At 37.3% G+C, this 26,967-nt stretch overlaps 1 protein-coding gene across 1 annotated transcript; it reads right to left on the bottom strand.

Annotated features, from left to right (window-relative positions):
• Positions 1–1,939: 1,939 nt before the first annotated feature.
• On the bottom strand, positions 1,940–25,832 carry LOC114091307 (phospholipid scramblase 1-like). Its single transcript, XM_027933739.2, has 8 exons — positions 25,698–25,832; positions 19,976–20,001; positions 17,838–18,031; positions 16,427–16,469; positions 13,675–13,895; positions 12,433–12,594; positions 7,332–7,493; positions 1,940–2,113 (listed from the first exon to the last, which is right to left on the bottom strand). The coding sequence occupies exons 2-8, from the start codon at positions 19,986–19,988 to the stop codon at positions 2,057–2,059; spliced, it is 852 nt and encodes a 283-aa protein (XP_027789540.2). The 5' UTR covers positions 19,989–20,001; positions 25,698–25,832; the 3' UTR covers positions 1,940–2,056.
• Positions 25,833–26,967: the final 1,135 nt, after the last annotated feature.

Here is a 26,967-nt window from a genome sequence, read left to right as displayed (position 1 = left end):
TTGCTTAACCAGACATCCAGAATCCCATGCGGAGGAGAGAGGAGAAGAAATCAGAGATTCAGTTGTCTTAGAAATGTCAGGTCCTTTATGCTTCCTTTTAGGTTGATTTTGGCACCTGACTGCTGCCTTGGGATGCCTCCCTTCTCCATCTGGCATGACCAATAACCCGGGGACCCCACTCTGCAGGCACCCCACTTCACTTGGCAGGCTGCCTTCCCAGCACAAGCTGGAGTGAGTGTCATGGTGACAGCTCATCCCTGGAGCCTGGCCTCTGATGAGCTGCAGAGGCTTAGGGAGCTCACCTGGACATTGCTTCTTCTGTACTGTCCCTGTCCTGCTGTTGTCCTCCTCATTTCCAGTGGAGCTACTGGGGTTGCTGGAGCACTGCTGGAGCTCACGCTTGGGATGAGGACAGTGGCTGCTGGTGGAGCTCTGCTGAGGACAAAAGGGGATCTCCTGGGGTTCATTTCCTGAGCCCTTTGTCTTGTGCATGAGGAAAATCATGGCTGTTCATCTCTTTCCCAAGGCAAGCTCCCCACAGAGCAGATGGCAGCCCTCCTAGCCTTTCTGCCAGGCAAAAGGCCCAGCTTGTGCCCTGGTACAGGTCCTACCAAAAGGCATCACATGCCCTGGCTCTTGAGAAGAGAGAATTTGAAGAGGAAGTGGAGTGAGGGGAACTCGTCTAACTGGGTTAGATGAGCTCAGAATGCCACCTGAGTCCAGGGACCACATTTTGTTTAAAAAATAAAATCATATATGCAAAAATACAACAGTGAGTTTTCTTTTTAGATATTTGATTATTGTCGTAGATGATTTGACTATTTTTGAAGTTCATAATCTGTGGATGAATCTGTTTGTTCCATTTAATTAATACCTGATTAATCTCATTCTTATGTTCCAGGATTGTTAGAATACAGGAGCTAAACATTTCACATGTAAATAATAACTTCTAACATTATAGCAATAGTAAAATTTTAGAGACAGTGAGGCTTTGTTTTGGAGGATTTTTTTTTTTTTTTTTTTGCAGGGGGAGAGGGGTGATACTGGGGACTAAACCCAGGGGCACTCAATCACTGAGCCACATTCCCCAGCCATTTTTATATTTTTATTTAGAGACAGGTTCTCACTAAGTTGCTGAGTCTGGCTTTGAATTCACCATCCATTTTCTTCAGTCTTTTGAGCCACTGAAATTACAGGTGTGTACCACCATATATGGTCAAAGTGAGGTTTTAAACTGAGTATTTCTTTGACAGAGAATCATGCTTCTTTTAATGAAAACAATTTAACACTTATAATTTAGTGTCTTGTTAGTGTGAAAATTATACTTATAGCAGTACATGGATTAATAGGAGCATTAAAATATAATGTGATTTCATAAAGAGAAAAAATTTACTTTTTCTTAATATCCACACTGAGTAGTATTTATTGGACCATAATGGCAAAGGAAACAGGAAGTGTTTTCTTAAAATTTTTGAATAGATGTTATATTCAACATAGCATTAGGATTTCTTGTATAAATTACAACTGGGTTTAATAGTTATTTTTATTAAAATTGCTTTAGTAAGACTTTATTTTGTTATGAAATATAGATAGGATATTGAAATTTAAAGCAGTTTTTCATATAAACATTCATTCCTAGATGTAAAGTCCCCCTTAAAATCTTTTTTTAAAAAAAAATATTTATATTTTAGTTTTAGGTGGACACAGTATCTTTATTTTTATTTTTATGTGGTGCTGAGGATGGAACCTAGTGCTTTATGCATGCTAGGCGAGCACTCTACCACTGAGCCACAACTCCAAACCCCCCCCAATGTTCTTTTCCCACATTCATAGTGAACCTTCACACAGGTGTGTGCGAACATTCATAAGGCAACAAGAGACAGAAAACAATCTCTAATTAAAGCAAAACCCTACAATGGAAGGTGTGGGCATTGCGGTTCATTTTATTCAGGTGTGAGTGATTTCCACAGAGAAGAAGCAGCCACCGGGTTTCCTATTAGATGATCTCTATCAATACGCAGCCTTCAAATTTTCTGAGGATACTTTCACAAATCCACTACCATATTCCTATTTTTGGTCTCTGTAATCCAGTATTTTCAAAAAACATGAAGTCCTAGAAAAAAAAAAAAGAAAAATTTAGATGTGAATTTTCTTTGGTAAAGCAGGGGATGGATTCTCAGAGGCATAAAACTGAAGGAACTGATCACACACAGTGAAACATTTGTGAGCAAGAAAAATGTAGTGTAGAGTAGATCTAGGAAAGACTGCAGCCAAGCAAGCTCTGCGGTCAGCTCCCCACTTAGTAGCAATTTAATCCTTTCTTTCTATATCCTGATCTCTGGATGAATTTAGTTGATCCTCTGTTAATTTCCATGAATGTCATCTTTTTTCTAATCCCCCTTGAAATCCTCCTATTTAAATCTTTCTTCCTTAATGTTTTTTAGTCCTTCTCTAGTAATATGACTTTTCTCATGACAAGAGTTGTATGTATAACAAATTAAGAACACAATCCCATTTACAATTGTATAAAAATAAACTATTTAGGTGTTACCAAGGATGTAAGAGATCTGTATGGTGAAAACTATGAGGTATTGATGAAAGAAATTGAAGATGACACAAATAAGCAGAAATCTATACTGCAAGCATGGATTAGAGAAATCAATATCACTAAGATTTTATACAACACAGCATAAAATATAGGTTCAGTGTGATACCTATCAAAAACCCAATATAATTTTTCAAAAAAATAGAAAAAACAATTCTAATATTTGTATGAAACCACAAAAGAACCTGAGTAAGTCATGTGATCTTGAGTAAGAAACACAAATCCGAGGACCTTCGCCCTGGTCTCAAAACATGTTACAAAACTACAGCAATCCAAATAGTATGGTCCTCATATACACACAGGCATACTAACTAATGGAACAGGACAGAAAACCCAGAAAGAAAGAAACCCATTTTTTAATGATCAATTGATATTTGACAAAGATATCAAAAATACACAATGGGGAAAGGACAGTGCTGTCAATAAAGGTGTGTTATAGTCAGCTTTTTGTGGCTGTGACTAAAAGACCAGAGAGGAACAATTTTAGAGGAGCAAAATTTCATTTTGGGGCTCACAATTTCAGAGGGCTCACTCCAAAGACAGCAGGTTCCATTCCTTGAGCCTTGAGGTGAGGCTGATCATGATGGAGGACGAGTGTGGCAGAGGAAGCTGCTCACAGGATGATCAGAAAGCAGAGAGAGATTCCACTAGTCAGATACAAAATTTATACCCCAAAGGCAGGCCCCCAGGGACCCAACTCCTCTAGCCACACCCTACCCACCTTCAGTTACCACTCAGTTAATCCTCACCAGGGGATTAATTCACTAATTGGGTTAAGGCTTTCATAATCCAATCATTCATTTCTAAACTTGTCTCACACATGAGCTTAGAGGGAGTCCACATCTAAACCACAACATGGTGCTAGGAAACTGGATAGCCACATGCAAAATAATGAAACCAGGTCATTATCTCACACAGGGTACTAAAAATAGCCAATGAAAAATGGATTAAAGACTTAAATGTAAGACCTGAAACTATAAACTACAAGAAGAAAATGTAAGAGGGGAGGATCCATAACATTGATCTGGAAAATTATTTCCTGGATATGATTCCAAAAGCACAGGCATTGAATGGAAAAGTCAATAAATGTGATTTCATCCATTCATTGAAACTCTGTATCACAAAGGGAACAACCAATGAGGCAAGAGATAACTTATGGGTTGAGAGAAAATGCTTGAAATCATACATCTGAAAAGGGGCTAAGAACCACAATTGTGAGGATGGCCTTAGGCCTGAGCCTAAGGAACTCCACTTTAAAAACTCCAGTTTGAAACCTGGAGTCTCACCAGGCACATCCAACAGATCCCTCCAGTATGGCCTCAAACAAGTTACTTCCCCTCACCCTGATAAACAGAGTGAAGCCCTTGGCAGGCTGTCCTCACCTGATAAGAGGAAAAGGCGAGAAGATCAGTCTGGAGACCACCAGACCAGATGTTTCTGACCCCAAGGTAAATGATGTCATGGAGAAATCCAGTAGTAACTGATATGGATTGAAAAGGGGAGTCAAAAGCCCCCAAATTTAGTATAAATAATAGAGTTGATGAACAGGGATTCAACCAGCCAAAACAAGGATACATTCCAGGTGGAGATCCTGATGAGGACCTGAACTGACATCCCATCATTTGTCATCAGTTTCCTGATCCTCTGCATGATCCTCACAGCTCTCGAACTCTACCGCCTCATCTGGACCTTGATGAGAGCCACAGCTTCTCTATATGACCCTCTCCTCAACTGATCGTCCACTCCACACCAGGAAAAGCCTGCCTTAGTTCTGGACCTGATCACTGCAGTCTGAGTGGGTGTGCATCTGCTGGACTTAAAGCCTAAGGCTTAAGACTTTTGATCTGACATTTGAACTTAGCATACAGAGGGAATGTCTGTCATTAGCCTGTCATGATTAAATGTGTTTGCAGTGCTTAGAATTAATCTAGAATTTTTTTTCAGTAAATTAATCAATCTAGAATTGTTTGCTGTGAGTGGATTATGTCTATTGCAGTGCCTAACATTAAGGATTGTTGTTTTCTTGATTAAGAACCTATAGAATGAAATTGTATTGAGGAATCTGAATGAATAAAGCATGAAAGGGGCAGAAGTGCGTGGACATTCTTTATTTTTCCCCTTGACTGCATATGTAGCAATTTTTCCCCTTCACGACAACAATGCATAAAGAACTCTACTAAATAGCAAGAAAACACATACAATGATTAAAATTGCTGTGGATAAATAAGTTGGTGGTAGAATGCTTACTTATCATGTAGAGGTTTTGGGTTGGATCCCCAGCACCACACACACACCCAAAAAACAGGCAAAGAATCATTTTTCAAAAGAAGGCACAGGAAAGGTCAATGGATATATGCAAAAAAGGCTCAACATCCCTAATGATCAGAGAAATGCAAATTAAAACCACAATGAGATATCACCTCACCCTTGTTAATATGGCTATTATCAAAAAGAAAAAAAATGTGTTCAAAAGGAATATTCATTTTGGTAGGAATATTAATTAGTATAGTTGTTATGGAAAATAGCTCAAAAAAACTCAAAAAGAATTAACATATGACCCATCCTACTTTTAGATGTTTATCCAAAAGAATAGCCAAAGATATCTGCCAAAGAAACATCTAGACTCCCATAGTTATTGCAGCATGATTCACAGTAACAGAGATACAGACCCAACATAACTGTCCATCAAAAAATAGAGTTGGTTGTGGTGGCACACACTCATAATCCTAGCAGCTCAGGAAACTGAGGCTGAAGGATCACAAATTGAAAGCCAGACTCAGTAACTTAGTGAGACCCTGTCTCAAGATTAATAATAATAATAATAATAATAATAATAATAATAATAATAACAATAAAAGGCTGGGGTTGTAGCTTAAGTGTCCCTAGGTAAAAATCGTAGTAGGAAAAAATAATGGATAAATAAAATATGATTCACATTCAAAACGGATATACAGCCTTAACAAGGAAATTCTGTTGTGGGCAATGTTAAACTTTGTGAAGTAAACCAGGGAAAGAAAGAAAATTCTCACAATCTCACTTATGTGTAGTGTCTAAAAAAGCTGAAATTGCAGAAGTAGAGAATGGAATGGTGGTTCTCAGAAGTTGGGGCTAGGAGGTGGACTGTTGGAAATGAAATGGGAGATACATCGAAGTTTCCAAATGTGTTTCACTTAGGAAGAATATATTTTAGTGATCTATTGCACAACACTGAGACCATAGTTAGTAATAACATATTGCAAATTTCAAAATTCCTTAAATAGTGAATTTTATATCTTCATACCCCAAGAGAATGACAGGTACTTGAGGATATATTCATTAGCTTGAGTTAATCATTCCACATTGTATACTATATCAAAACCTCATAGCAAACCCGATAAATATCACAATAATATTATTACTTAAAAATTAAACTAATATTTATTAACAGAAATATTACATATATGCTAAATTAGAGAGAATAGTATAATAAAGTCCCAGTGACTCTTCACCTAGTTCAGTAATTATTAACATAATCATATTTGCTTAATTATTCAACTTCCTAGAACTCTCTGCTTTCACCACCATTATTTAAAAGCAATTCTCCAATACTACTTAAAACACATCCTCTGAAATACTTCAGTATGTGCCTCTAAAAGATATGGATTCAGTTTTGCTTTTACCTAACATAATGTCATTATTACATCTAAAAAATTAATAATTCCACTTTACCATCATATAGCCAGTCAATATTCAAATTTCCCTGAACAACACAAAAATGTTGTTACATTAGTTTGTTCAAATCAGTATTAAAACCTGGTCCACAAACTATAATTAGGTTGATGTTTCTCAAATTTCTGTATATTTATTTTTAAATTTTCTTTGTCATTTATCTGTTGAAGAAATTAGATCCTTTTGTTGTATATCCTTAACAATTAGTTTTTTTTTTTCTGATTGCATCCCCAAATAAAATCAATGTTTAAGGTATTTATCTAGTGGGCCCAAACCTTGGTTGCACACCAGAGTCACCTGGGAGTTCTAAACAGACTGCAGACCCTCCCAGCTGCAGAGATTTATGCTTAATACATTTGGATACAATCTGGACATTGAGAGTTTGAAAACTACCTGTGTTTTCTCCTGTGCATTAAAGTTGAAGATCATTGCTTGGTCCCATTAATCCTCTAATTTGACTACACAGCCAGAAGTTCCTGGGATGCTCTACAAACCTTTTTCTTCTGAACTTCTGACTTAGTTGAATTGGGGTATGGCCTGGTTCTTTGTTTTTGTTTTTGTTTTTTGTTTGTTTGTTTTGTTTTTTCAGTAGTACATGATTTCATTTAATAAGGAATCAAGATAAAATCCCCATGTTTCACAGTTTTATTGCATGTAAATCTTAACTCAAATTCCTCTTCTAAGCATCAATATTATTATTATTATTATTATTATTATTATTATTATTATTGCCCCCAAACCAGGACCTCTGCTGTATAGAAAGTTCTTTTCTTCTCAATGGAAAGTGCCAGGCCCTTTGGACAAAAATTAGGCATTTGTGAATCCAAAGTGTAAGCATTGAATAGAATTTCAGAGGTAGGGTTAAGTGGGAACCCTTGCATAGAACCTGTTCCTTTACGGTCATCTTAAAATGCACACTTCATTGAATCACTTCACAATGATACTGAAGCCAGCATTAGATAGGCAGTCATTATAGATAGTAACTACCTACAACCAGGATCAGAAAGGACAGACTCACAATGAGGAAGCAGGCCCCAAGCATCACAGCCTTCATTTTCACATCGAGGTCTAAAGGAAACTGGATCCCAAAGTTATCACTGTTTGTAAAAAGTTCTTTGATAAAACCAGCCCACTGCTTGGAAATCTTGCCAACCACAGTTCCTTTATCAAGAGATTTAACCTGAATTGCAAAGCAAAACAAACAAAAAGATAAGTCTTAAGTCCAGTAAACTATTAACAAACCTACTTTCAAATCTGGAGTTAAATAAAACAATCTATATAATCCAGATTGTATAGAATATTGTAAATAGTCTATTAAAATTATGCACTACATGTAGCTACAAATATTGTATCCCTCACTACAATACAAATATTGTATCCCGCAATAGGCTCCTGTGCGTATTTATAGATACATGAAAAAATTGTTTCATCATACAGAAAAAGGATAATTATAGTTTTGCTGAAATCTAACATTTTGTCTTACTTAAGAAAATAATAAATCATTTGAATTGATCCACATCAAAGTTGAAGCAGAAATGTATAAAATTTTGAAATGTTTCTTTGATGAACATTCTAGAAGCTGTCAGAAAGGTACTGAGTAAAACATGTCTCTGATTTCTACTTTAGGAAGCACAGATAGTATACATAGTCTGAAAGTTTAAATATTTGGTAGGGATTTCTTCCCATCCACTATTGGGAAACATACATTGCTAATTATCTAGGAAAGAAGATTGGCAGTTTTGAGTGAAGGAAGTTGTCTGGTCGGTGGCGGTGACTTAAAAACAAAGCACCAACCAGCCGGTGAGCAGCAAAGAAACATCAATCAGGCACCAAAGGAACCGCCGGTCAATCAGCGGGATCTCCTAGCCAAACCTGGATCTCAGCCAGTTCCCCTGACCAACTCTAAAAATCCTTTTTCCTGTCCCAAGCCCTTCCCTTCCTGCCGCAAGCCCCATAAAATTCTAGTCCAGTTTCTCATCAGACCCTCCTCCTGTCCACTCTGTGGGTCTGATCGAGTTCCACCTGGTAGTGATAAATAAAGCCTCGTTCATTGGCCATTTTAAACCTGCCTCCTGTTGGTTGCCACCTGTTGCCTGACCTCACAGCAGTGACCTATAAGCACCTTGATGAGCGCAGTCTATCAGGTCAAGGGTGGGACAGACAGTTTAATAGGTGGGGTTGGTGAACAAGAAAAAGGAAAGGAGTATGAATCAAAGACCCCAATGTGAAATTTTTCTATTTTGGTAAAAGGAAGAATTGTAAAAAAATATGACTGAGTAAAGCTGAGGATCTTCATGTAGAGTGGACTTACGTGTGCACAGACACAGGCACTTATCCAGGTGGACAGTGAGGATGCACGTTGCCAGCGTTCACCAAGCTTCCTCCACAGGAAGTTTCACCTACCCCAGGAAAGTGTGTCCTTTTCTAATCTGAACCAAGCACCCCTTATGCTAGAAGCATCCCCTAAAGCCCTTGCCTCGGGCTGGGACCAGCTAAATACCAATGGATAAATTAAAACCACTTGATTTGTTTTATCTGCATCTGTTGGAATGGGTTCTTAACAGCCTGGAATAAACTTTTAATATGAAACTCAGATTACTGTTCACCAAATATCTGTTTAATTTTCCCTCTGCAGCATCTCAGTGATCCTTGACCATGAAGATTTGCCTTCTCATTTGTTTGAATAAGCACTGTTCACAGATGTGACATGAGCCGGGACCTAAAATGTGGCTAAATGATTTCACTCTGGGTATCAGGTAAAGAGCCACGAGCAAAACTGGATCCAGATGACGTCCGCTTTTACAAATCCAGAGTGAACATTCCTGGATCAGACTTGAGGCCACCTGAAACCGGTCCATCTCTCTGAGACCTAGTATATCCTCAGAAACACAGCTGACCTGCAGACCCATAGCATGTGACAATGTATTTTGTAACTACTGAGTTTTAGGGGTTACTTGTTATGCAACACTAGTGAGGCATAATGGACTCAGGAGATCTCATCTTGCATAACTTGGTGTCTTCTCCTTTGGTAGCTGTCATCTGAGTATTTAAAGCAACTCATGAAAAACTTTCCATTTTATTATCTAAATTTAGTTTAATTTTGAAACATTGTTATAAATGAAAACAATCCAGAAGATAGCTTAGTTACCAGGCTCTGTCAACCAACTACTAAATGTAATGATCTATTTCCCCATTTTGATACCTACAGCAAAAAATTGAAAATTTTACTAAAATTTATGCAAGTAGGAAATATCACTTTTAGGGAGGATAAGAACACAAATAACTGAAAAATGATAGATGGTATTTTGCTAAATTCTAGAGAACATTTAAAAACCCTAAATTCTCCTATACATAGTCTCTCGACCTCTGGAAATAAGTTGGTGCTTGTACTGCCAAAGAAAAGGTGTCCAGTTTTTGTCCCTGCTTCCTAACACACAGGGCTACTATAACCCTGTAACTTCCTCAATGATAAGGATGATAGGCAAAATCTTGTTTCATTTAGTGTTGGTCCCAGATACCTGGCACACAGCTTCAAAATCCAGTAGGACTCTACTGAGTAAAGACTTTTGTACATTAATGAGATGGGTGTTGGGGATAGATCCCTGATAGCTTCACTTTAGCATGGAAGTTGGACATCAGAAAGATCTAGTGATGACTGGAGTGTTGGATTTCAGTCCCTCACTGAGTTCCAGTGGTGAGACAGGGGCTGGGGACTGAGTTACCCACCAGTAGAGAATGGATTAGTCCATCATGGATGCTCAGAGTCTCTCCAGGGTGGTGAACACCTCCATGTTCTACCCCTGCTCCAAGGGCTGGGTGCCCTGAACCCTTACTCCACTCACTTCTTCTGGCTATTCATCTCCATTCTTTACAATAGCCTTTGAAATAAACTGTTAGCACAAGTGAAGGGGGCTCCTGGATCTTATGAGCAGTTTTAGCAAATTTTCAAAACTGTAAAGGGAGCTGTGGAAATCCCACGTTAGCTGGTCAGAAGAGCAGGAAAATTTGGATTTGTGATTAGTGTCTGAAATCAGGCTGTCTTTTGAGATTGAGACCTTAGCCTGTAGGGTCTGTGCTAATGTCAGATAGTTAACGTCATTATTAAACTGAGTTGTAGGACACCCAGTTGGTATCTGGAGACTTGGAGAATGTTGTTGTGGGGAGAAAATGCACGTTTGATATCAAAAGTGCAAATAAAAAAGAACAGTGTAGCTGGGTGCATTGGCGCACAACTATAATCCCAGCAGCTCGGGAGACTGAGGCAGGAGGATTGCGAGTTCAGAGCCAGCCTTAGCAAAAGTGAGGCACTAAGCAACTCAGTAAGAACCTGTCTCTAAATAAAATACAAAATAGGGCTGGGTATGTGGCTTAGTGGTCAAGTGCCCCTGAGTTCAATCCCTGGTACCAAAATAAACAAAAACAAAAAGAACAGTGTATTATGTAGTACTAAACTTGTAAATCCATCAACTTAATATCAATAACAGATAAAGATATTTAAAAAAGAATACCAAAGTCATAATGTGAACATCACTATTCGTAAAGAACAGTGGAACAGAGAGCCAAGGTATGTATCAGAAGAATGTTCTACAATATAGCCTAAAATACTAGAATATCTTTGCAATTAAAAACATCTGATCATAGAAATGGTTGCTTAAAAAGCAATTTCTAAGTTACTAATTTGGTATTTGTATATAATGTTTGGTATATGCATAGCATGTAAAGGGTTTTCAATTATGGGGTGATGTAATTCTCTTAAAAACCTTGCAAGACATGTAGTATTATACCCAACTTTTATATTTTAAAAAAATGAGGTGAACAAATGTTAGGTAATTTGTTTTAGGTCACCCAGGCAAGAATTTGTGGACATGTGTTTCAAATTCAGATAGTCTATCACAGAGTCTGAACTCTTGACCATAATATTCTACCTTTTTGAAAATTGAGTGTAAATCCCAATAAGAATCTAGGTCTGGGATCAGTGAGCAATGGTTCATGAGCTAAATCTAGCTGTCACCCTATTTTTGTGAATGAAATTCTGTCAGGAGCCAACTCTCCAATTCTACATTCTCTGTACCTACATTCTTGTTAACAATTATCACCATGTCGTCCATAAACTCCAAGTATTTTCTGTGTGGGTCGTTTTTGAAACACAAAAAAGCTTGCTAATTCGTCTAGGTGAAATAGGAATGAAAAAATACTATGAAACACTACAGCAAAGAGTTAGAATTATAAAACATTTACCAGTATTTCCATTATTACCATTATATTCATCTTTGCTATTGAAAATAGCATGGAAGAAAAGGAGATATTCAGCATGTATACATTAGAAGAGCTCCCAATCCCATTTATATTGCAATTCTATACATAGAAAACGCAAGTAAACAAAAGAGAAACACCTCCTGCACACTAGAATGCAAACATGTGACTGAATGAAAAGTAAAAACACAAAGATTTTTCTCAATGTTAGCAATAAACATCTAAAATATAAATATACCTCTTTAACATCAAAAAATACCGATAAGCTACTTAGGAATAAATTTAACAAAAAAGGCGCACATTTTCTATATATATAAACTTATGTGGTCTTATAAAGAATCCAAAACAAGACATGGATAAATAACAGTCGTAACATTTCTGGCATGTGAAAGCCTTAGCGTCATAAAAATGTCAATTAAAAAATAGCCAATGAATTTAACACACTACCAGTTGGATTCTGACTTTGAAAACTGAATGAAATGACGTAATTGTTCACATGAAACGAGGTATGTGGTAATCCTATGAAACTGTGATATAGATAAAGTACAGATCATGGAGTTGTCAAGGTTGGCATTCCATTTAAAATGAATAATATACAGTGTCACCGCACAGAAAGAATGTTTAAGTGTTAGATACTTGGCTTATTTTTTTTTAACGTGACTTTGCTTCTCTTTTCTTCACTTAGCATAATCAATACCGACCTTTAACTGGATCAATAAATGTCTTTCGAGCCCAGAGTAAATATATGAGCACAGTTTCTTTCTCTTGAAATATCTGTACACAAATACTTATTTAAGATATTTGTTCCATCTTGTGAAAAAATAGATTATTTTTATATTAGGAAAGCAAACCATCGCATCTGTTACCTCAAAATCAATATTGGCGTTGCAGTTACACACCATAATTGGACCAATAACTTTCAGTACTTCCTTTCTGTTCTCATTTTGAACACTGAACTTGGGAAAACATGGGTGCCAGGTCTGAGAAACATAACCTATAGGTACACCAGGAGGAGCTTGAACTTCTATCTACAAAAGCAAAAGGACATTTGTGAATATAATTATCAGTGTCATAATGTCTACTAGTAGCTTTCATTTACTGAGCACTTTTTCAATGTCAGATATTGAAATACCCAACACATCCTCACTAGGTCAGTACTATTCCTTTTCATCCTTTATAGAGGACCTGACTGAAGAAGGTAGGGGTAAATAAACTGGCACCAGATTCTTTGGTTTATGGAAGAGATGAGCAGAAATTCAGGCAGACTGCACACATAGTGTTCTAAAGCATGTTCTAAAACCATTGGCTTATATGTACGGACAGATCTCTGCTCAATGGTGCAATTTTCAAATATGACCACGCATGCTGTTGTAATGAAAAGAATCCAGCCACTGGAATTTTGACTTATTCATTAGCTGGGTGAGCATGATGGTGCCTGACTGTGCTCACCTGGAATGACCTTTTGAAAAGTTCAAGGTAACAGGATACATGTTAATGCACTATTCAACTGCACTATTCAACTGCACAGCATTTCCCATCCAACTCTTTTGAGTCCAAAATTTGTATTAAATTATTCCTATCCCAAATGATGTGGAAAGCAAAGTAATTAATGAATAATGAATGGTAGGAATCACTTGATGGGAATAATTCAGCTATCCTCTCAAAGTAAGTACAGTGTTAAGACCTCGAATAACTGTTTGACTGTGTTATCTCTGTGTCCTGGTTTCTCAGCAATCTGTATAGGATGACTGAGTTGCAGACCCATGGGATCCCACACATTTCTTCTTCTATGTGCTCTTAGAATGGTATTCTATGATATTCTCAAAGGTATAACTCCATCAATTTTGATCATGCCTATCATAGTCATTGGGTATAAGGTATAAAGAATTCTCTCATCTCTGAGCTATTGATCAACCCTATGGGGAAAACTATTTAGGGACAGAGGACTATTGGTTACATGCCTTCCTTCCTATGCAATTGACTAAATACTAACTCTATAGCTCATGGTCACTTTGCCTTTAGATCTCATTTGGTTATGCAAGTTCCATGAAAGGGTGAAAATTCTTACTGAACTACTTCACAGACTTTTCTAATAATTGCTCACAGACCTTTTGCAGGCAGCAGGGGAAGAAACAGCTATTACATCGTAGTGGTCTCTTCAGAATTATAATTTCTTGACCTGAAAGAGTAAGGATCTTTATGGTAAAAGGCCTGTTATACCCACAGAAATTGCGAGTGCAGCAATCGTTATCTTCCACAGCAAAGTAGATTGTCTGTTTCAGTCTGTCCTTTATTTCATATCTGTTATTAGTTTCGAAACCTGTGATGGCTAAAGAGAAAAAAGAAGAAATCACAGTCACCAATATGTTGAAAATGTTGAATATGTCTTAAGACGTTGCAATATCTAGCTGGATCAGTGGTGAATGCTATTCCAAGTAGAAGAGGAAAGATGAAAAAGGGAAATTGTTCAGAGATGATCAGAGTGAGAAAAAAAATGCAAAGGGGAGGGGTGAGAAGAGATATTAATGTACAAAGAATTTGAATCATTATGTGAAATATGGAAAAGAAAACAAGTCACTCTCCTGGTATCGCGCTGCAGGTGGGTACAGTGGTACCGGCTACATAGATAAAATGTTCACGTAGTGGTAGTTTTCACATGTTAGGGAGGGTCTCTAGGATGTTTTCTGTATCCATATTCTATGAAATACTACATCAAAACAATGGGTTGGAGATTTATTTAATAAACCATATTTATATCTTATTTTTTGCCTTCGTGTTTGAGCAACGTGGCAATGGGTGGGGGTTGCTCTCAATGGACCCATGTCAAAAGGGAGAGAGTGAAAGTGAAAGGTGAATTAGACCATCACATCGGACGCACAGCACCCTCGTTCAGCTCAGCAGGATGTGTTGACAAGTGAGAAGTGGGAGATGGGTATTAGGCAGGAGGGAAAGGACAGGACCAGGCTAGGGAACTAGGGCTTCAACTCGAAATATCTAGATGGTGGGCATCCCAAGGTGAACGCAGCACCTCATGTAGCTCATCGTTTCATGAGGGAAAGGGAGGAGTGATGGATGCTGACACTAAAATGTCACCTTACCAAAGAACTTTCCACATAGATCCACTTGGTGGAAACCTTACGTGCAACCAGAGGGACCCTGAACAGTTGAATTTGTCCTTCACAAGTCCTATCACTGTAGCCTCTCTCAAGGAATTTGAGGGGACTCAAACTGGCCTAGTCTTGGCCTTTAAAGGACTATCTTTAGTCACAACATCTGCCACAAGCTAAGGTTTTTGAAAAAGCTTAAAAACTAATTTTAAAAATTAAATTTATTTCTGAGAGGGCATCTATTAACCAACTTGTGGCTTGAATACGTAGTTTAATCTCAAAACTTTTATACTTGTGTCTGAAAAATGAGATCAACAGTCTTTCAAAATCTCAAGTTTCCTTTCAGTTACATGGGAAAAAAAATGAAATCAAAAGCATCTATAGTTATATTGTTAGAATCTATTAAGTTTTCAGTTAGGCAAAGGTTTAAGTGCTTGTCATAATTTCAGATGCCAAAAATAAACTAGTACTTTTCATGTTACTCACAACAGATGAATTTAAAGATATCTCTTTTTAAAATTAAGAATTAAAAACTAGTGAATCTGTCACTATATATTCTACATTAAAGACATATACTGAAATATACATAAAGCTTATATATATCTAAAAAATTGAAATGGAATACTATATAATATATAGTGACTGGCCTTTTGGATTTTATAATCCCAGTAATGTATACCATAGAATAGAATTTTTTTTTAATTCAGAATACAAATTATTTAAAAAGTTGTTCCTTTCTAAAGAAGAAAAGTTATTTTAAAGAATGGAAACCACATCAAAACGTTATAAATATCTAATGGTTAATAAGCAATTTAAACGTGAAAGATGACAATTGTGCATTTTGACAAAATTGATTACTCTGATAATACAGTTCATGTTCTAATGTCTACCAGTGGAATTCAAGTTTCTACCAGTGGAAAAGGTGAATATGGGTCCTAACAAACCACCAGAGTTTCTATTATGCCTTGATATCTGCAAGGAGGATGCCATCGTTCATGCATCTACCTGGGTCTCTTTCCTTGGCAAACATCCTGAGGTATTTTTGGCTTTGCAGGTTTACTCCTGAACCTGGGAGCCCTGGATACATTGGGCCCACACAGGAGCAGCAGCGCTCTTGCAGGAAGAAGCATCCAGACCTGTGGTGAGCATCTGCCAACCCTGTATTGTCCCCATAATCCCCAGGGAACCCAGAGCCCATGGACCACACATTCCACTGGGTTCATCTCATCCCAGGAGAAACTGTGGGCATGAACAACAATTTTTCCCAAACATCCCCATTTGAATTCAGAAGATCACTCACTTTGGAAATGTACTAAAGCAGCTGAACTAACACACGTGATTATGTGCCATTCTCAAAGTGATCTCAAATTGGGAGAACAGAGCTGAGCTTGTAGAAATCAGTAAAATGATAAAAACTTTTAGAATGACTTGGAGAGAGAGAAGGAGAAGAGCAAAATTACATCTTGATAGTTTTCTTCTAGTTTAGTTTCTACGTCATAAGGACAGATGTCAATAAAAATAACATTTACTATAACAACATTTACTATTGTAAATAACACTTATATAAATTTTATTTGATTAGAAATGAATTGCTGATAACATTCCTGGTTTGCTTATTCTGAAGAGACATTTGCACATTAATACGTTTATCATCCTATGTCATCTAGAGTGCTGTATTTGTGGGAGTTCATATGGTTTCATCGGCTTAACCTTCTGTCTTTCTAAAAATGTGAAGAACACAGTGAATACATACCTTCCAGAATTTCAACTTGCTGCTGAACCAGTAACTGATCTATCTATTAGAGTAAAAACAAAATTAAGAATTTCAAATGTTTCAGCCAACCAATCAATATTCATAATTCATTGTTTAGTACTACATGCTAACATTTATTCATATTAAATTTTTAGTATAGTCTATATTACTTTTTAATGTAAAATTATAGTTAACATGTTTTAAATTGAAAATATGTATTTGAAAGTATTCACTATTGATGAAGATAAATTTAAGTGAATTAAAATTGACTTATTCTGGTATTTATAAAAATTAGAGCACAGGGCTCTTTTGAAATGAGGTGTATAAAATATGAAAAATTTTTAATCCACTTAAAGAATTTTTCTGCAAGTTTCAAAAGTATTCTTTTAAGTGTACTTGATATCATCATTTGTGGTAAATAAGATTTCAACATATTTTATGACCTTGATTTTAAAAAATATATACATTTCAGGGTATTTTGTGGAAAGATGTGAGTGGTTAAATACTACTTAAGTGCATTGTGAGAAAGTAAGCTAGTAGGAAAGAGACAATTCATTTACGCAAACATCAGTTTTTATCATGGAAATATCTATTTGTTTATAGATTAGACATATAGAACTTCATAGTGTATTTTACTTACCTTCATAGTGCTATTTTACTTACTCACATTGCTAAGTAAGCTATCATGTAGTACTGCAAAATTCAACATTTCTTTTTCCTTGTTGTTGATATTTATGATAAACATAGTATTGATTTTAAAAAGTAATTTTAATAATTATAAGAATATGTTACACATAAACACTCTTTTTGGTACCACTTACTGAAGCTGAACTCTTAAGACTTATAAAAAGTTTTTTTCACCTGTCAAGGAAATTATTCAATATTAATATTAAAGGGCATGGGATCCAGAATCAAGGTACCAGGATAAAAGAGCCAGCCCTGCTTCCTTAGGTTTTACACACTGAGCAAGCTATATATTGTCTCTGGATCTCAGCTTTATCTTGTGTAAAATGGAATATTATAGCTTCTATACACCACACAGTATAAGGATTCAGTCAATACATGCATTATGCTTAGAACAAAGCCTAGAAAATAGTGCTAAACAAGTGTTTGCTTTTGATTTTAAGCATACACTATATGCAAGATAATAGAAAACTCAATTAGCAAAGACATTCGTATTTTGTTTCAAAGTAAACTGAATCTAAAAGAATTGGAGTGATCTATTAACCAAACATGATGTTACCGTTTCCAAAGATAATTAATAAAAAGAAAATAATTGCTTTATCATTATAACTAATTATTTTATCATTATAACTTTTATCATTAATCATTTTATCATTATAACTAATCTGGTAAGCAAACTGGAAGCACAGTTTTGTTTTTTGTGAGTATTTTATGTATTTGAAATTACCAGAATTAAATGTTCTAATCCAGGTGGGCAGTTCAGAGGTGGTGGCACAGGCATCGATAGTGTCCCTGGAGGTCCACCAAACTGTGAAAAGCTATATGGTGGGAGTGGAATGTCAGCCCAGGGTTCTGGGTAACCACTTGTGGTCCCAGGAGAGGAATCCTCGGGCTCTGGATTACCAGACTGGCCTAAAGTTTCTAAAATATGAAAAAGAGAAATAATTTGTAATTACACAGAAAAAAAATAGAATTACAAAGCCTTTCAGAATTACCTAGCTATCTATAAATCAAACTCTGACTCAGAAATCCTCTGTCTGTGAAATTTAAAGTGTGATTTTATTTTTTCAGAGCTTTTTACATAAAACATGCTTGGTTTCACATCCTCCTCTATTTTGAGGGTGGTGGCTGTGAATAGAATTGGCCACAGCCTTCTTCTTCCACTCTTAGATTTCCCTTTCCATCTTAGATGGAAAAAATGCTTTCATACCTGAGTGTGCGAAAGAACATCAACAATGACCGAGAGTAACCTGCATAAAGATTCTGGTATGTCTTCATGAAAATCAGAGTTGTCATTGGGAAACCCAAAATAAAGGCACGGGTCAGTATTTCTAAGAGCATCTTCACTTCAGTGTGGAAGGAGCCAGGGATGTTGCTATACACTTGAAACTACCAAGAACATTTCCCAGGTAACAAGAATTGTCCAGTCCAAATATTATAGTGCTATCTATCATTGAGAAAGCTCAGTATATAGAGAAAAGGATGGCATTCCTTTTAGTTGATTCCAAACACCTGTCTAGGTTAGTAGTTTGCCTGGGATTTCAGTCTGCCGAGTATTCTTTCTAAGTTATGTTTAATAATTTTTTAAAAAATCAATTATAATATTTTGGTTAGAAATTTAAATTTTGCACTTTCAGTTATCTGAAAAATATACTTTGAAAACAAAGAGGGCAAAAAGCTAGAGCAGCATTTCATGAGTATTTATGAAGCAGAATAGAGGAAGAAATTTGGTAAGTATGTTCTTTATGTTCCATGCAAATGTGTGTTTGCAGTGCTGCTTCATTAGCTTATTTGCATAGTCCACAGACTAGCAACTCCTGAGGAATGGAATATCATTTCAAAAGACTGAGGTCCACAATATTACAGCACTGAGACATGCAAAAATACCTATAACAGAAAATAAATTTGAATGGAAAACTGAAAATGAATTTGCATATCACTAAGAAACAAGACTTCACAAACAAGTTAAACATATTAGCAACTTACAAATATCACTATTGGATTTCATTCCTTTTTTTTTTTTTTTTTGGTAGTGGAGATTGAACTCAGGAGCATTCAACCACTGAGCCACATCCCCAGCCCTTTTTGTATTTTATTTACAGACAGGATCTCACTGAGTTGCTTAGCAAAGCCTCTCCTCCTGAACTGCTGGGATTACAGGTGTGCAGCACCATGCCCAGTTGGATTTTATTTCTTTTAAAATAAAAGAATATTTACAGATGATCAGTAATGTGACAGGATCCATTGAAGAATGAGGAGAAACTGTTATCAAGAAGGCAGCTGCTCTCTGGCTGCTGACAGTTATCTTTGGGTAGTAAGAAAATAAATTTTCAAAAACATTTTCAGATTTACCTGATAGGAAAAAAGAACACATCGGGTCGGCAGCAGGGAATGAGGCTGTTACTTTAGGCAGATAGAATTCCTGTTGTGACCCAAAAGATGACAAGGGAAAAGTTCTAGTGAGAACAGTTCCAAGAGGAAGGAAAAGAAAAATGCAAAAACTCCGACTTTGGGAATGAATGTGTCATGTTAGGAAAACAGAAGCATCATCAAGAGAAGAATAGGGTTGGCTGTCAGTAGAACAGTAGGAAACAGCTCATCTCTGGGCCCTTAGGAAAATCTGGTGTTTTCTTCCAAGTGTGATTGGCAGGCATTGGAGGATTCTGAGCAAAAAAGTGAGATCTGTCATTTATATCTCACAAAGGTTTTAGAAGTGCTGAGCATTAGACACCTAAACAGATACAAATGACAACCTTTCAGAAGTATTAAAAAAAAAAAAAAAAAGAAAGAAAACGACATGAGAAAGACAAGTTAATACAGGAAGGATTTAATACAGGGAGGAAAGAAAACACTTAAATTACTTACTTTTCTTGCCCATGGTTTACATAGTCCTGAAAAAGAAGATTTGATATTAGCACAATATCTACAAGTTCAAATACAACTGTTGAAACAAGGTGCGCTAAACTACACAGTCACATTCATGGAATAGTCCTCTCTATTAACCCTGTCTATCCTCACGTAGTCCTTTAAACCTCTGGGTCGGGCCCTATTTCCCATGCTACTTTGAGTAGGATTTCAGAAGTTGTTGGGTGGCCCATGATGGCAGACACCTTCTAAAAGCCTTTGGGGAGAAGATCCAATGATGTAAAAAGTTATGAAGGAACACTGTAAACCTGTAACCCCCCACTGGCAACCAAGCTAAAAACTGCAGCCTTCACGACCTACACATCCAGAGGAAGCATATGGTCCAGTGTCCTGCCTCTGAGCTGGGATTCAGGAACAGACCAGCAGGGGAGCAAGAAAGGGGAGCTCCCAGTGCACACTGGGAGATTATCTCTAGAAATTCCACACCCCATGGTCTGTACTGCACAACTCGAGCAAAAAATATGAAAAGGCCTGACTCATTTTGTGCATCTGGGTCCTTGTCTAATGAGTACCAGCTGAAACATTCAGCCCTGATGTGTGCTTTGGTCAGAGATCATTCTCATCTTGAACAGAAATTCTAGAAAGAGAAAATAAAACACAGGCTAAAATAGTGTGCATTTGTTCCCTGCTTACTTTCTTTATCCCAGTTTGGTTTTATTACATCTTCAACTATAGTTCAGTATGTGAAACACTATTGATGATAAAGGTTCCGTCCTCATTTTCCTATGGCTTTTAGAATTTTAGTAATCACACAATATCTCAGCCACTAAAAATGGCACATCATAAGCTCTGGTGTAATATGTTAACTGACCTTTGTACCTCTAGAGGTGCTTGCTGGAGGAAAAGGGGATTACAGAGCAGTAGAAGAAAGCTATAGATACCAGTTATGATCATGTGACCAGTTTCAGAAACAAGGACTGTAATGATAAGATTATTTCCTCTACTTTTAGCTATGTCTAATGTGTGTGTGCTTTCCCTACACTCTTGATCTCATATCATGTAACATAAGATGTACAGATGATATATCACAGTGTTCAAGCATTTTTAAAATCTGACATCTTAGCATTTAAGTTAAGGTATAACAAGGAAAAGAGTAAAAGTCACTCAAGGACTTAATGTCCTCTTCTGGGAAGACACCCCAGTGCATGTTCAATTACACTTTAGGAGAGGCATATAAATGACACATTGATAAGGGTAGATGTGTGATGGATAATTTCATGTGTTAACTGGCTAGAGTGTACTCAGATTAAACCTGATTTCCAGAGGTGTTTAAATGTTTCTTGATGAAACAAGCACTTGGATCTGTGGAATGAGTTATTAAACTTTCCTACACAGTGTGGGTGAGCTTCATCTACTCTTTGAGAGTCTGAGTAGAAGAAGAGGTAGAGGAAAGAGGAATCCAACTCCTCCTGCCATTTTGTCTGTGTTCTGGTCTCAGTGTCTCTGGCTCTCTGGCCTTCAGACCCATGTTGGTGTCTGCATCATTGACTCCCCGGGTACTCAGATCTTTGGATTCAGACTGAATTTCATCCCTGGATTTTCTGAGTGTCCCATTTACAGACTGTTGAATATGGGACTTTGCATAAAAAATTGTATGAGCCAATTTCTTATTCAAAAAAAAAAAAACTGTGCACTGTTCTGTTTCTCTACATAACTCTAATACAATGGATCATGGACCTATTCCAAGCACAATATTACTCAATTGGGGAAAATGACTGAGCTATGTTCTAGTGAAATTAGTTAATTAAGTTAACATGATAACTAAATAACTGCTTTCAGTGTTCTTACTAAAAAACAAATGCTAAAAAGACTTCATGGAAAAAGAAAACATATTTATGCATTACCAAAAGAAAGAAAGTCTATAACCAAAATCATATTGTGCCATTGGAATCATAACTACTCCAAGAAAAATACAAAACTTCTTCACAATCTAATTATACATTTCTCCCTAATTCTGTTTAGGAGCAGCTTTGGAGAAAATTGAGTTATTACCTACTATGTACATCTAAGTACATCACTGTTAAATTTATTTTGGGCTATTTTATCATTGTGAACCTCTAACAGAGGGAGAGGGTGAAACAACATACAGGATATCCAATTCCAGCTTCATAGTTCATATCGTCATTGTCAAATAAAACTTACTGCAAGCTCTTGGTTTTGTTTGAACTCCTGCACAAAGCCCTAACAGACCAAAGCAAAATGGAATCACTCATGATAAAATTCCATGTCACCAAACTGAAGCTAAGTTGTTTATCTGAGCTTCTAGAAATCAGGAAAAGATTGTTAACTGCAAAGAGCTGGTTTTAGTTAGCATAGTCAGGTCCCCCACCATTACTATTTTAAGAAGGGCAACCTGAAGTTACCAGTTGTCAACCAACTTGTCTTTTTATTTGTATTGTGTTATATATGACATCAGAATGCATTATAATTCATATTACACATATAGAGCACAGTTTTTTATATCTCTGGTTATACACAAAGTATATTCATACCATTCTTGTCTTCAGACATGTACTTAGGGTAATGATGTCCATCTCATCCTACTGCCAACTTGTCTTTAATGTTATATGGTTTCATAGTTCCCTCTTAAGCTGCTTTATAAAAACCGACTGTTCAGCCATTCCCAGTGTAAGTTTTCTATTTTTAGTCAAAAAACTGCTTTATTCATGGGTTGCTACTAAAAGTTCATTAAGCCTGTCCATTCAATTTGTTGAAATTTTGTGTTTTGATAAAGCTAAACCATTTGATCCATTTCCTGGGATCTTGAAATTTCTGTTTGAATGCTTTCAAAATGTACTAATGTAAAATCTAGAACCCAAAGGGAAGCATTTATAATTTTAGAAGATCCTAAAATTACTATCCTTATAAAATTGGCATAAACTAAATTTGGGCTGTAGTTCTGAATTTACTTCTCAACTGCCTAAGAACAAATCTTTCTAACCCAAACACAAGATAAACCAATTCATGTTCTTCTCAAGCCCTAATATGATGGTGTATGTTTTAAATTATTTTTGCACAACTTTACTCCTCTAAAAACTTTCACCAGAAGTTCAGGTTTCTAGCTCCCTATCAATAAGTGAGAATAAGACTTTGTTTGCGGGGAAGAAGAGTAATGGGGAGTAGGACAATGAGACAAGGCAACATTGGTTGAGGTAAATCAAAAGTCAAATAATTTCCATATTCTTGTAAGTATGTTTGTGGGTAAATTGCATGCATTCAAAGAAGGTTTGATTAACTTCTGAAGAGAAAACCATTTCGTCTGTTGTGGTTTCATTGTGGTCTGGGTAACAGTTAAGCGGAACAATAACTGTTGTCTTTTAAAATATGGACATGATAAGAGATGGTGAGCATTTCAGTACATCGCTGCTCATACCTGTAAAATATGAGACAGAGGCCTTTTACCGAGGCTGATTATAATTGTAATCTTATAACAGGGAGTCTTCCTGTAAAAATCTATTTCTGTATTTCAGGTTCAATAAAACTAGACAAAATAGGCTTAGAACCAATTTGGGATAGTTACTTTGTAGTAAGCCTTGAATTAAAACACAGATCCTATATCAAATAGGATAAAATGAGATTGCAGTGACCAAGTGTTTAAAAAACTAAGCAGTAAACCAAAGAGCCAGAAGACACAAAAAAACTGATCTTCAAAGTCAGTTTTTCTCATTTGATTTGTATATTTATTCTTTTTCCTTTCTTTTTAATTGTAGCTGGACACAATATCTTTATTTTATTTATTTATTTATATTTGGTGCTGAGGATCAAACCCAGTGCCTCACACGCGCTAGGCAAGCGCTCTACCACCGACCTACAACCCCATCTCATTGCATATTTATTCTTGAAAAGCCTTTCTGGACAACCCACTGCTGCCTCATAAATTTGAGGTGTTTACTTTATCACCTTTAAATGAGAAAACTAAGCCTGTAAGTAAATATACGATGGTTACTTAACATCATACAAATAACTAGCTACATAACTTAAATGATTCCTGATTCCAGGGGCAAGTTCTTGGCACTCATGCTCATTGAAAAAATAAAGACATTCTCCCAAATGGCCAACTTTCAGTAAAAAATTTTAAAAGACTGTCATTACATAAGACTGAAAAGGCTTGAATTTCAATTTACTCTTGTGGTCATGTAAATTTTACTTAGATAGGCAAGACTTTTTTCTAAGAACTTTTTTAAAACAAAACTTGGAAAATGGAAATAACAATTGTTAGTGCTTATTAATTTAAGTACTTTTTTAAATCTATCATTCTTCAAATAGTCTTATGTGCGCATATAGATACACAATGTACACATACATATTCATTTACAAATTTATAAATATTCACTTAGTATAAAGCTTGTATCCTATTATTCAAGAAACATTAATTGAAGGCACAGGGCTTGCAAATCACTATATCAGACACTAGGAAAACATGGAACACAGTTACTACAAATATGAGATATTTATTATTTATTATAAACATGTAAAATACATATGTAGAGATATAATTGTATTTAAATATTTACAATACATTAAGTACTCTGAGTAAAAAATAATGATGCTAGAAGAAAGGGCTATGAGGACAAAGATTTAGTTGATAGTGACAGTGACATTGTCAGGCAACTCAGATCTGAGTTGAAAAATGTCTATAACCATCCACTGGGTGGTGTCCTGGGTGTGGGTTGTATCTGGAGTGACTGTGCTCTAGCTATGGGAACCTCCAGAGCACAAGTCCTGAGGCTGGAAGTATTTTGGCTCATTCAGGCAATGAGAGATCTGGGAGCAGAGGAGAGAGAGCTCCTTGGAGGTGAGGATGGTTTTCTACCCAAACATAGAAACCCACTCATTTCATTTTTCATTCCCATGAGTATGTTCATTGTTCAAAGCCATACAATTATTGCAAGTGCCAGGGTGGCATTAAGAGAAAGTTCTGCTGTGAGGCAGGATCAAGAAGGGGAAGGAGCTCTGATCTGCCTAAGACCTCTCACCAAGCTGTGGCTCTCTAACATGTCTCCAGTTGGGAAATGGGAAATGCTGAGTGCCGGTTCCTGGAACTGGGAAGTGGTCCTGCCCAGACTTCCAGGAATGCCAGTGCATCAGTAAAGCCACCTGGGAGTCAGAAGGTCAGCTGGGAGCAGCAGGCACTTTGTCAAATGCTTGTAATAATGGGAGCGAGCTTTCCCTGGGATGTTCTGCAGTGCCAGATGGGGCCCCTGCACCTTATATTGATGCACACAATGCTCTGTCTTAATTTGGTGTTTCTTGTAATAGTTACACAATTTTAGAGATTTCAGAGATAAGGCAACTGAATGAACATGAGTGAAGACACTGGCCCGGAGTCCACAGCTGTGAGACAGTAGAGACAGGATTGAAACTGACATGTGACTCTGAAGCAAAGGGTTCACCCACCTGCCACCTACAGCTCTGTCTTCCCTATTCATCTGGTGTTCTGGATAGCCAAGCAGAGTTTGAGCTGCAGCCATAATTCCAATTATTGTTTGCTGTTCAGTGGCAGCTAGCAGCTTTACTTACTCCCTCCTCCTATTACCCCATGATGCTGGCAGAAGCTCTGAGCTCACCTTCTGGCCTCAATTCAGAGAAGCTCTCTGAGCTATGAAGCCCGGGAAGCTGTGTGCAAGGAGAGCCAGGCCGGGTTTTCTCAGGCAGGACTCACCTTGCCTTTGAACTGCCTCTGGGCTAGGCCAGGGCTACCACCGAAACAGTTAGGACCCCTTGGCCAGGGTCCTCTCTACTTCCCGGGCCCTTCTCCCCCACTCCATCAAAAAGAATGAGGCAGCGCGAGTCTCTTCTACACAATCCAGGCAGACCCGCCCTGGTAGGCGACAGAGAAGGGCGTCCACCATCTGACTGTCGCTGTGAACGCGCAGCCCCGAGGGAGCCCTAGTCCTGGAACCGTGTACCGGGCAGCGACTCTCCTCCTGTCTGCCTCTCGGCTGCCGGGTACAGCCATTGCACAACCTTTCCTGAAGAAAGCTGGAAGGAGGCCTAGAAGTGACCTCACCGTGGCTCCTGGTTTCGTTTCCCGGATCCTCCGTGTGCAACACGACTTCCTTCCCCGTAGTCCCAGTGCCGGTGCCCCAGGTCGCAAGTAGCTAGTAGGACAGCCAAGCTGGAGGCGGGACCGTCGCTGGGCTGCAGTGGGGAGCCACCGGCCCCGCCCATTGTCTTGCTTGGGGAAGGAAAGGAGCAGATGAGGGTAGATGAGACTGTCACAGATCACAGCACTTGTGATGGATGGCATTATTGGTACTTCTCCGTTGCGGTTCTCAAGTTGAAAATTCCTGTGTTGATGACCTCAAACATACATGGGGGCGCGCACGCACACGAATTTTCAAGCACTGTGGCATTTACTAATTGTTCACATAAACCTAAATATGATGCATGAGCATGATTGACTCAATGTTGACTAAATTGTCAACTCTGTAAAAATGATAATGTTTACCAGTGTCACCACAGAGTTACCTCGTCTGTTGTCACATATCTTTAAGTGCAGAGAGCGATATTACAAATATTTTAGAGTTAATATAGAGTGCTAAGTGTATTTCCTCATTGGCAATGAGTGCTCTGAATCTGTTGGCTTTAGCATAGTGGTTATAATCCAACAGTAGGGAACAGTGCTGTGATTTACATTCTCAACTCCTCTCGTTTTTCCTTGAGGTGTGTTTCGAAATAAGGTAGTCCAGATTACATGAGAAGTTTTTTTAATCAGTGGGGAAAATACAGTTATGTAGACATACTAGGAGGTCAATTTGAAATATGAATAGATGCGCTCATAACTAGCAACACTCTTTATCTGTAATTTGAAATACTACCTGCAATCTCTATTGCCAAAATATCAAATTTACAATTGAGGAATGCCTATTTACTTTCACCTGTTAAAAACTGAAAAAAATTTGGGAAATTTATAGGTGGGGTTTGCTTAG

The sequence above is a fragment of the Marmota flaviventris genome, chromosome 8, assembly GCF_047511675.1.
Source record: "Marmota flaviventris isolate mMarFla1 chromosome 8, mMarFla1.hap1, whole genome shotgun sequence".
NCBI lineage: Eukaryota > Metazoa > Chordata > Mammalia > Rodentia > Sciuridae > Marmota > Marmota flaviventris.
This window is presented reverse-complemented; position numbering and strand designations above follow the sequence as displayed.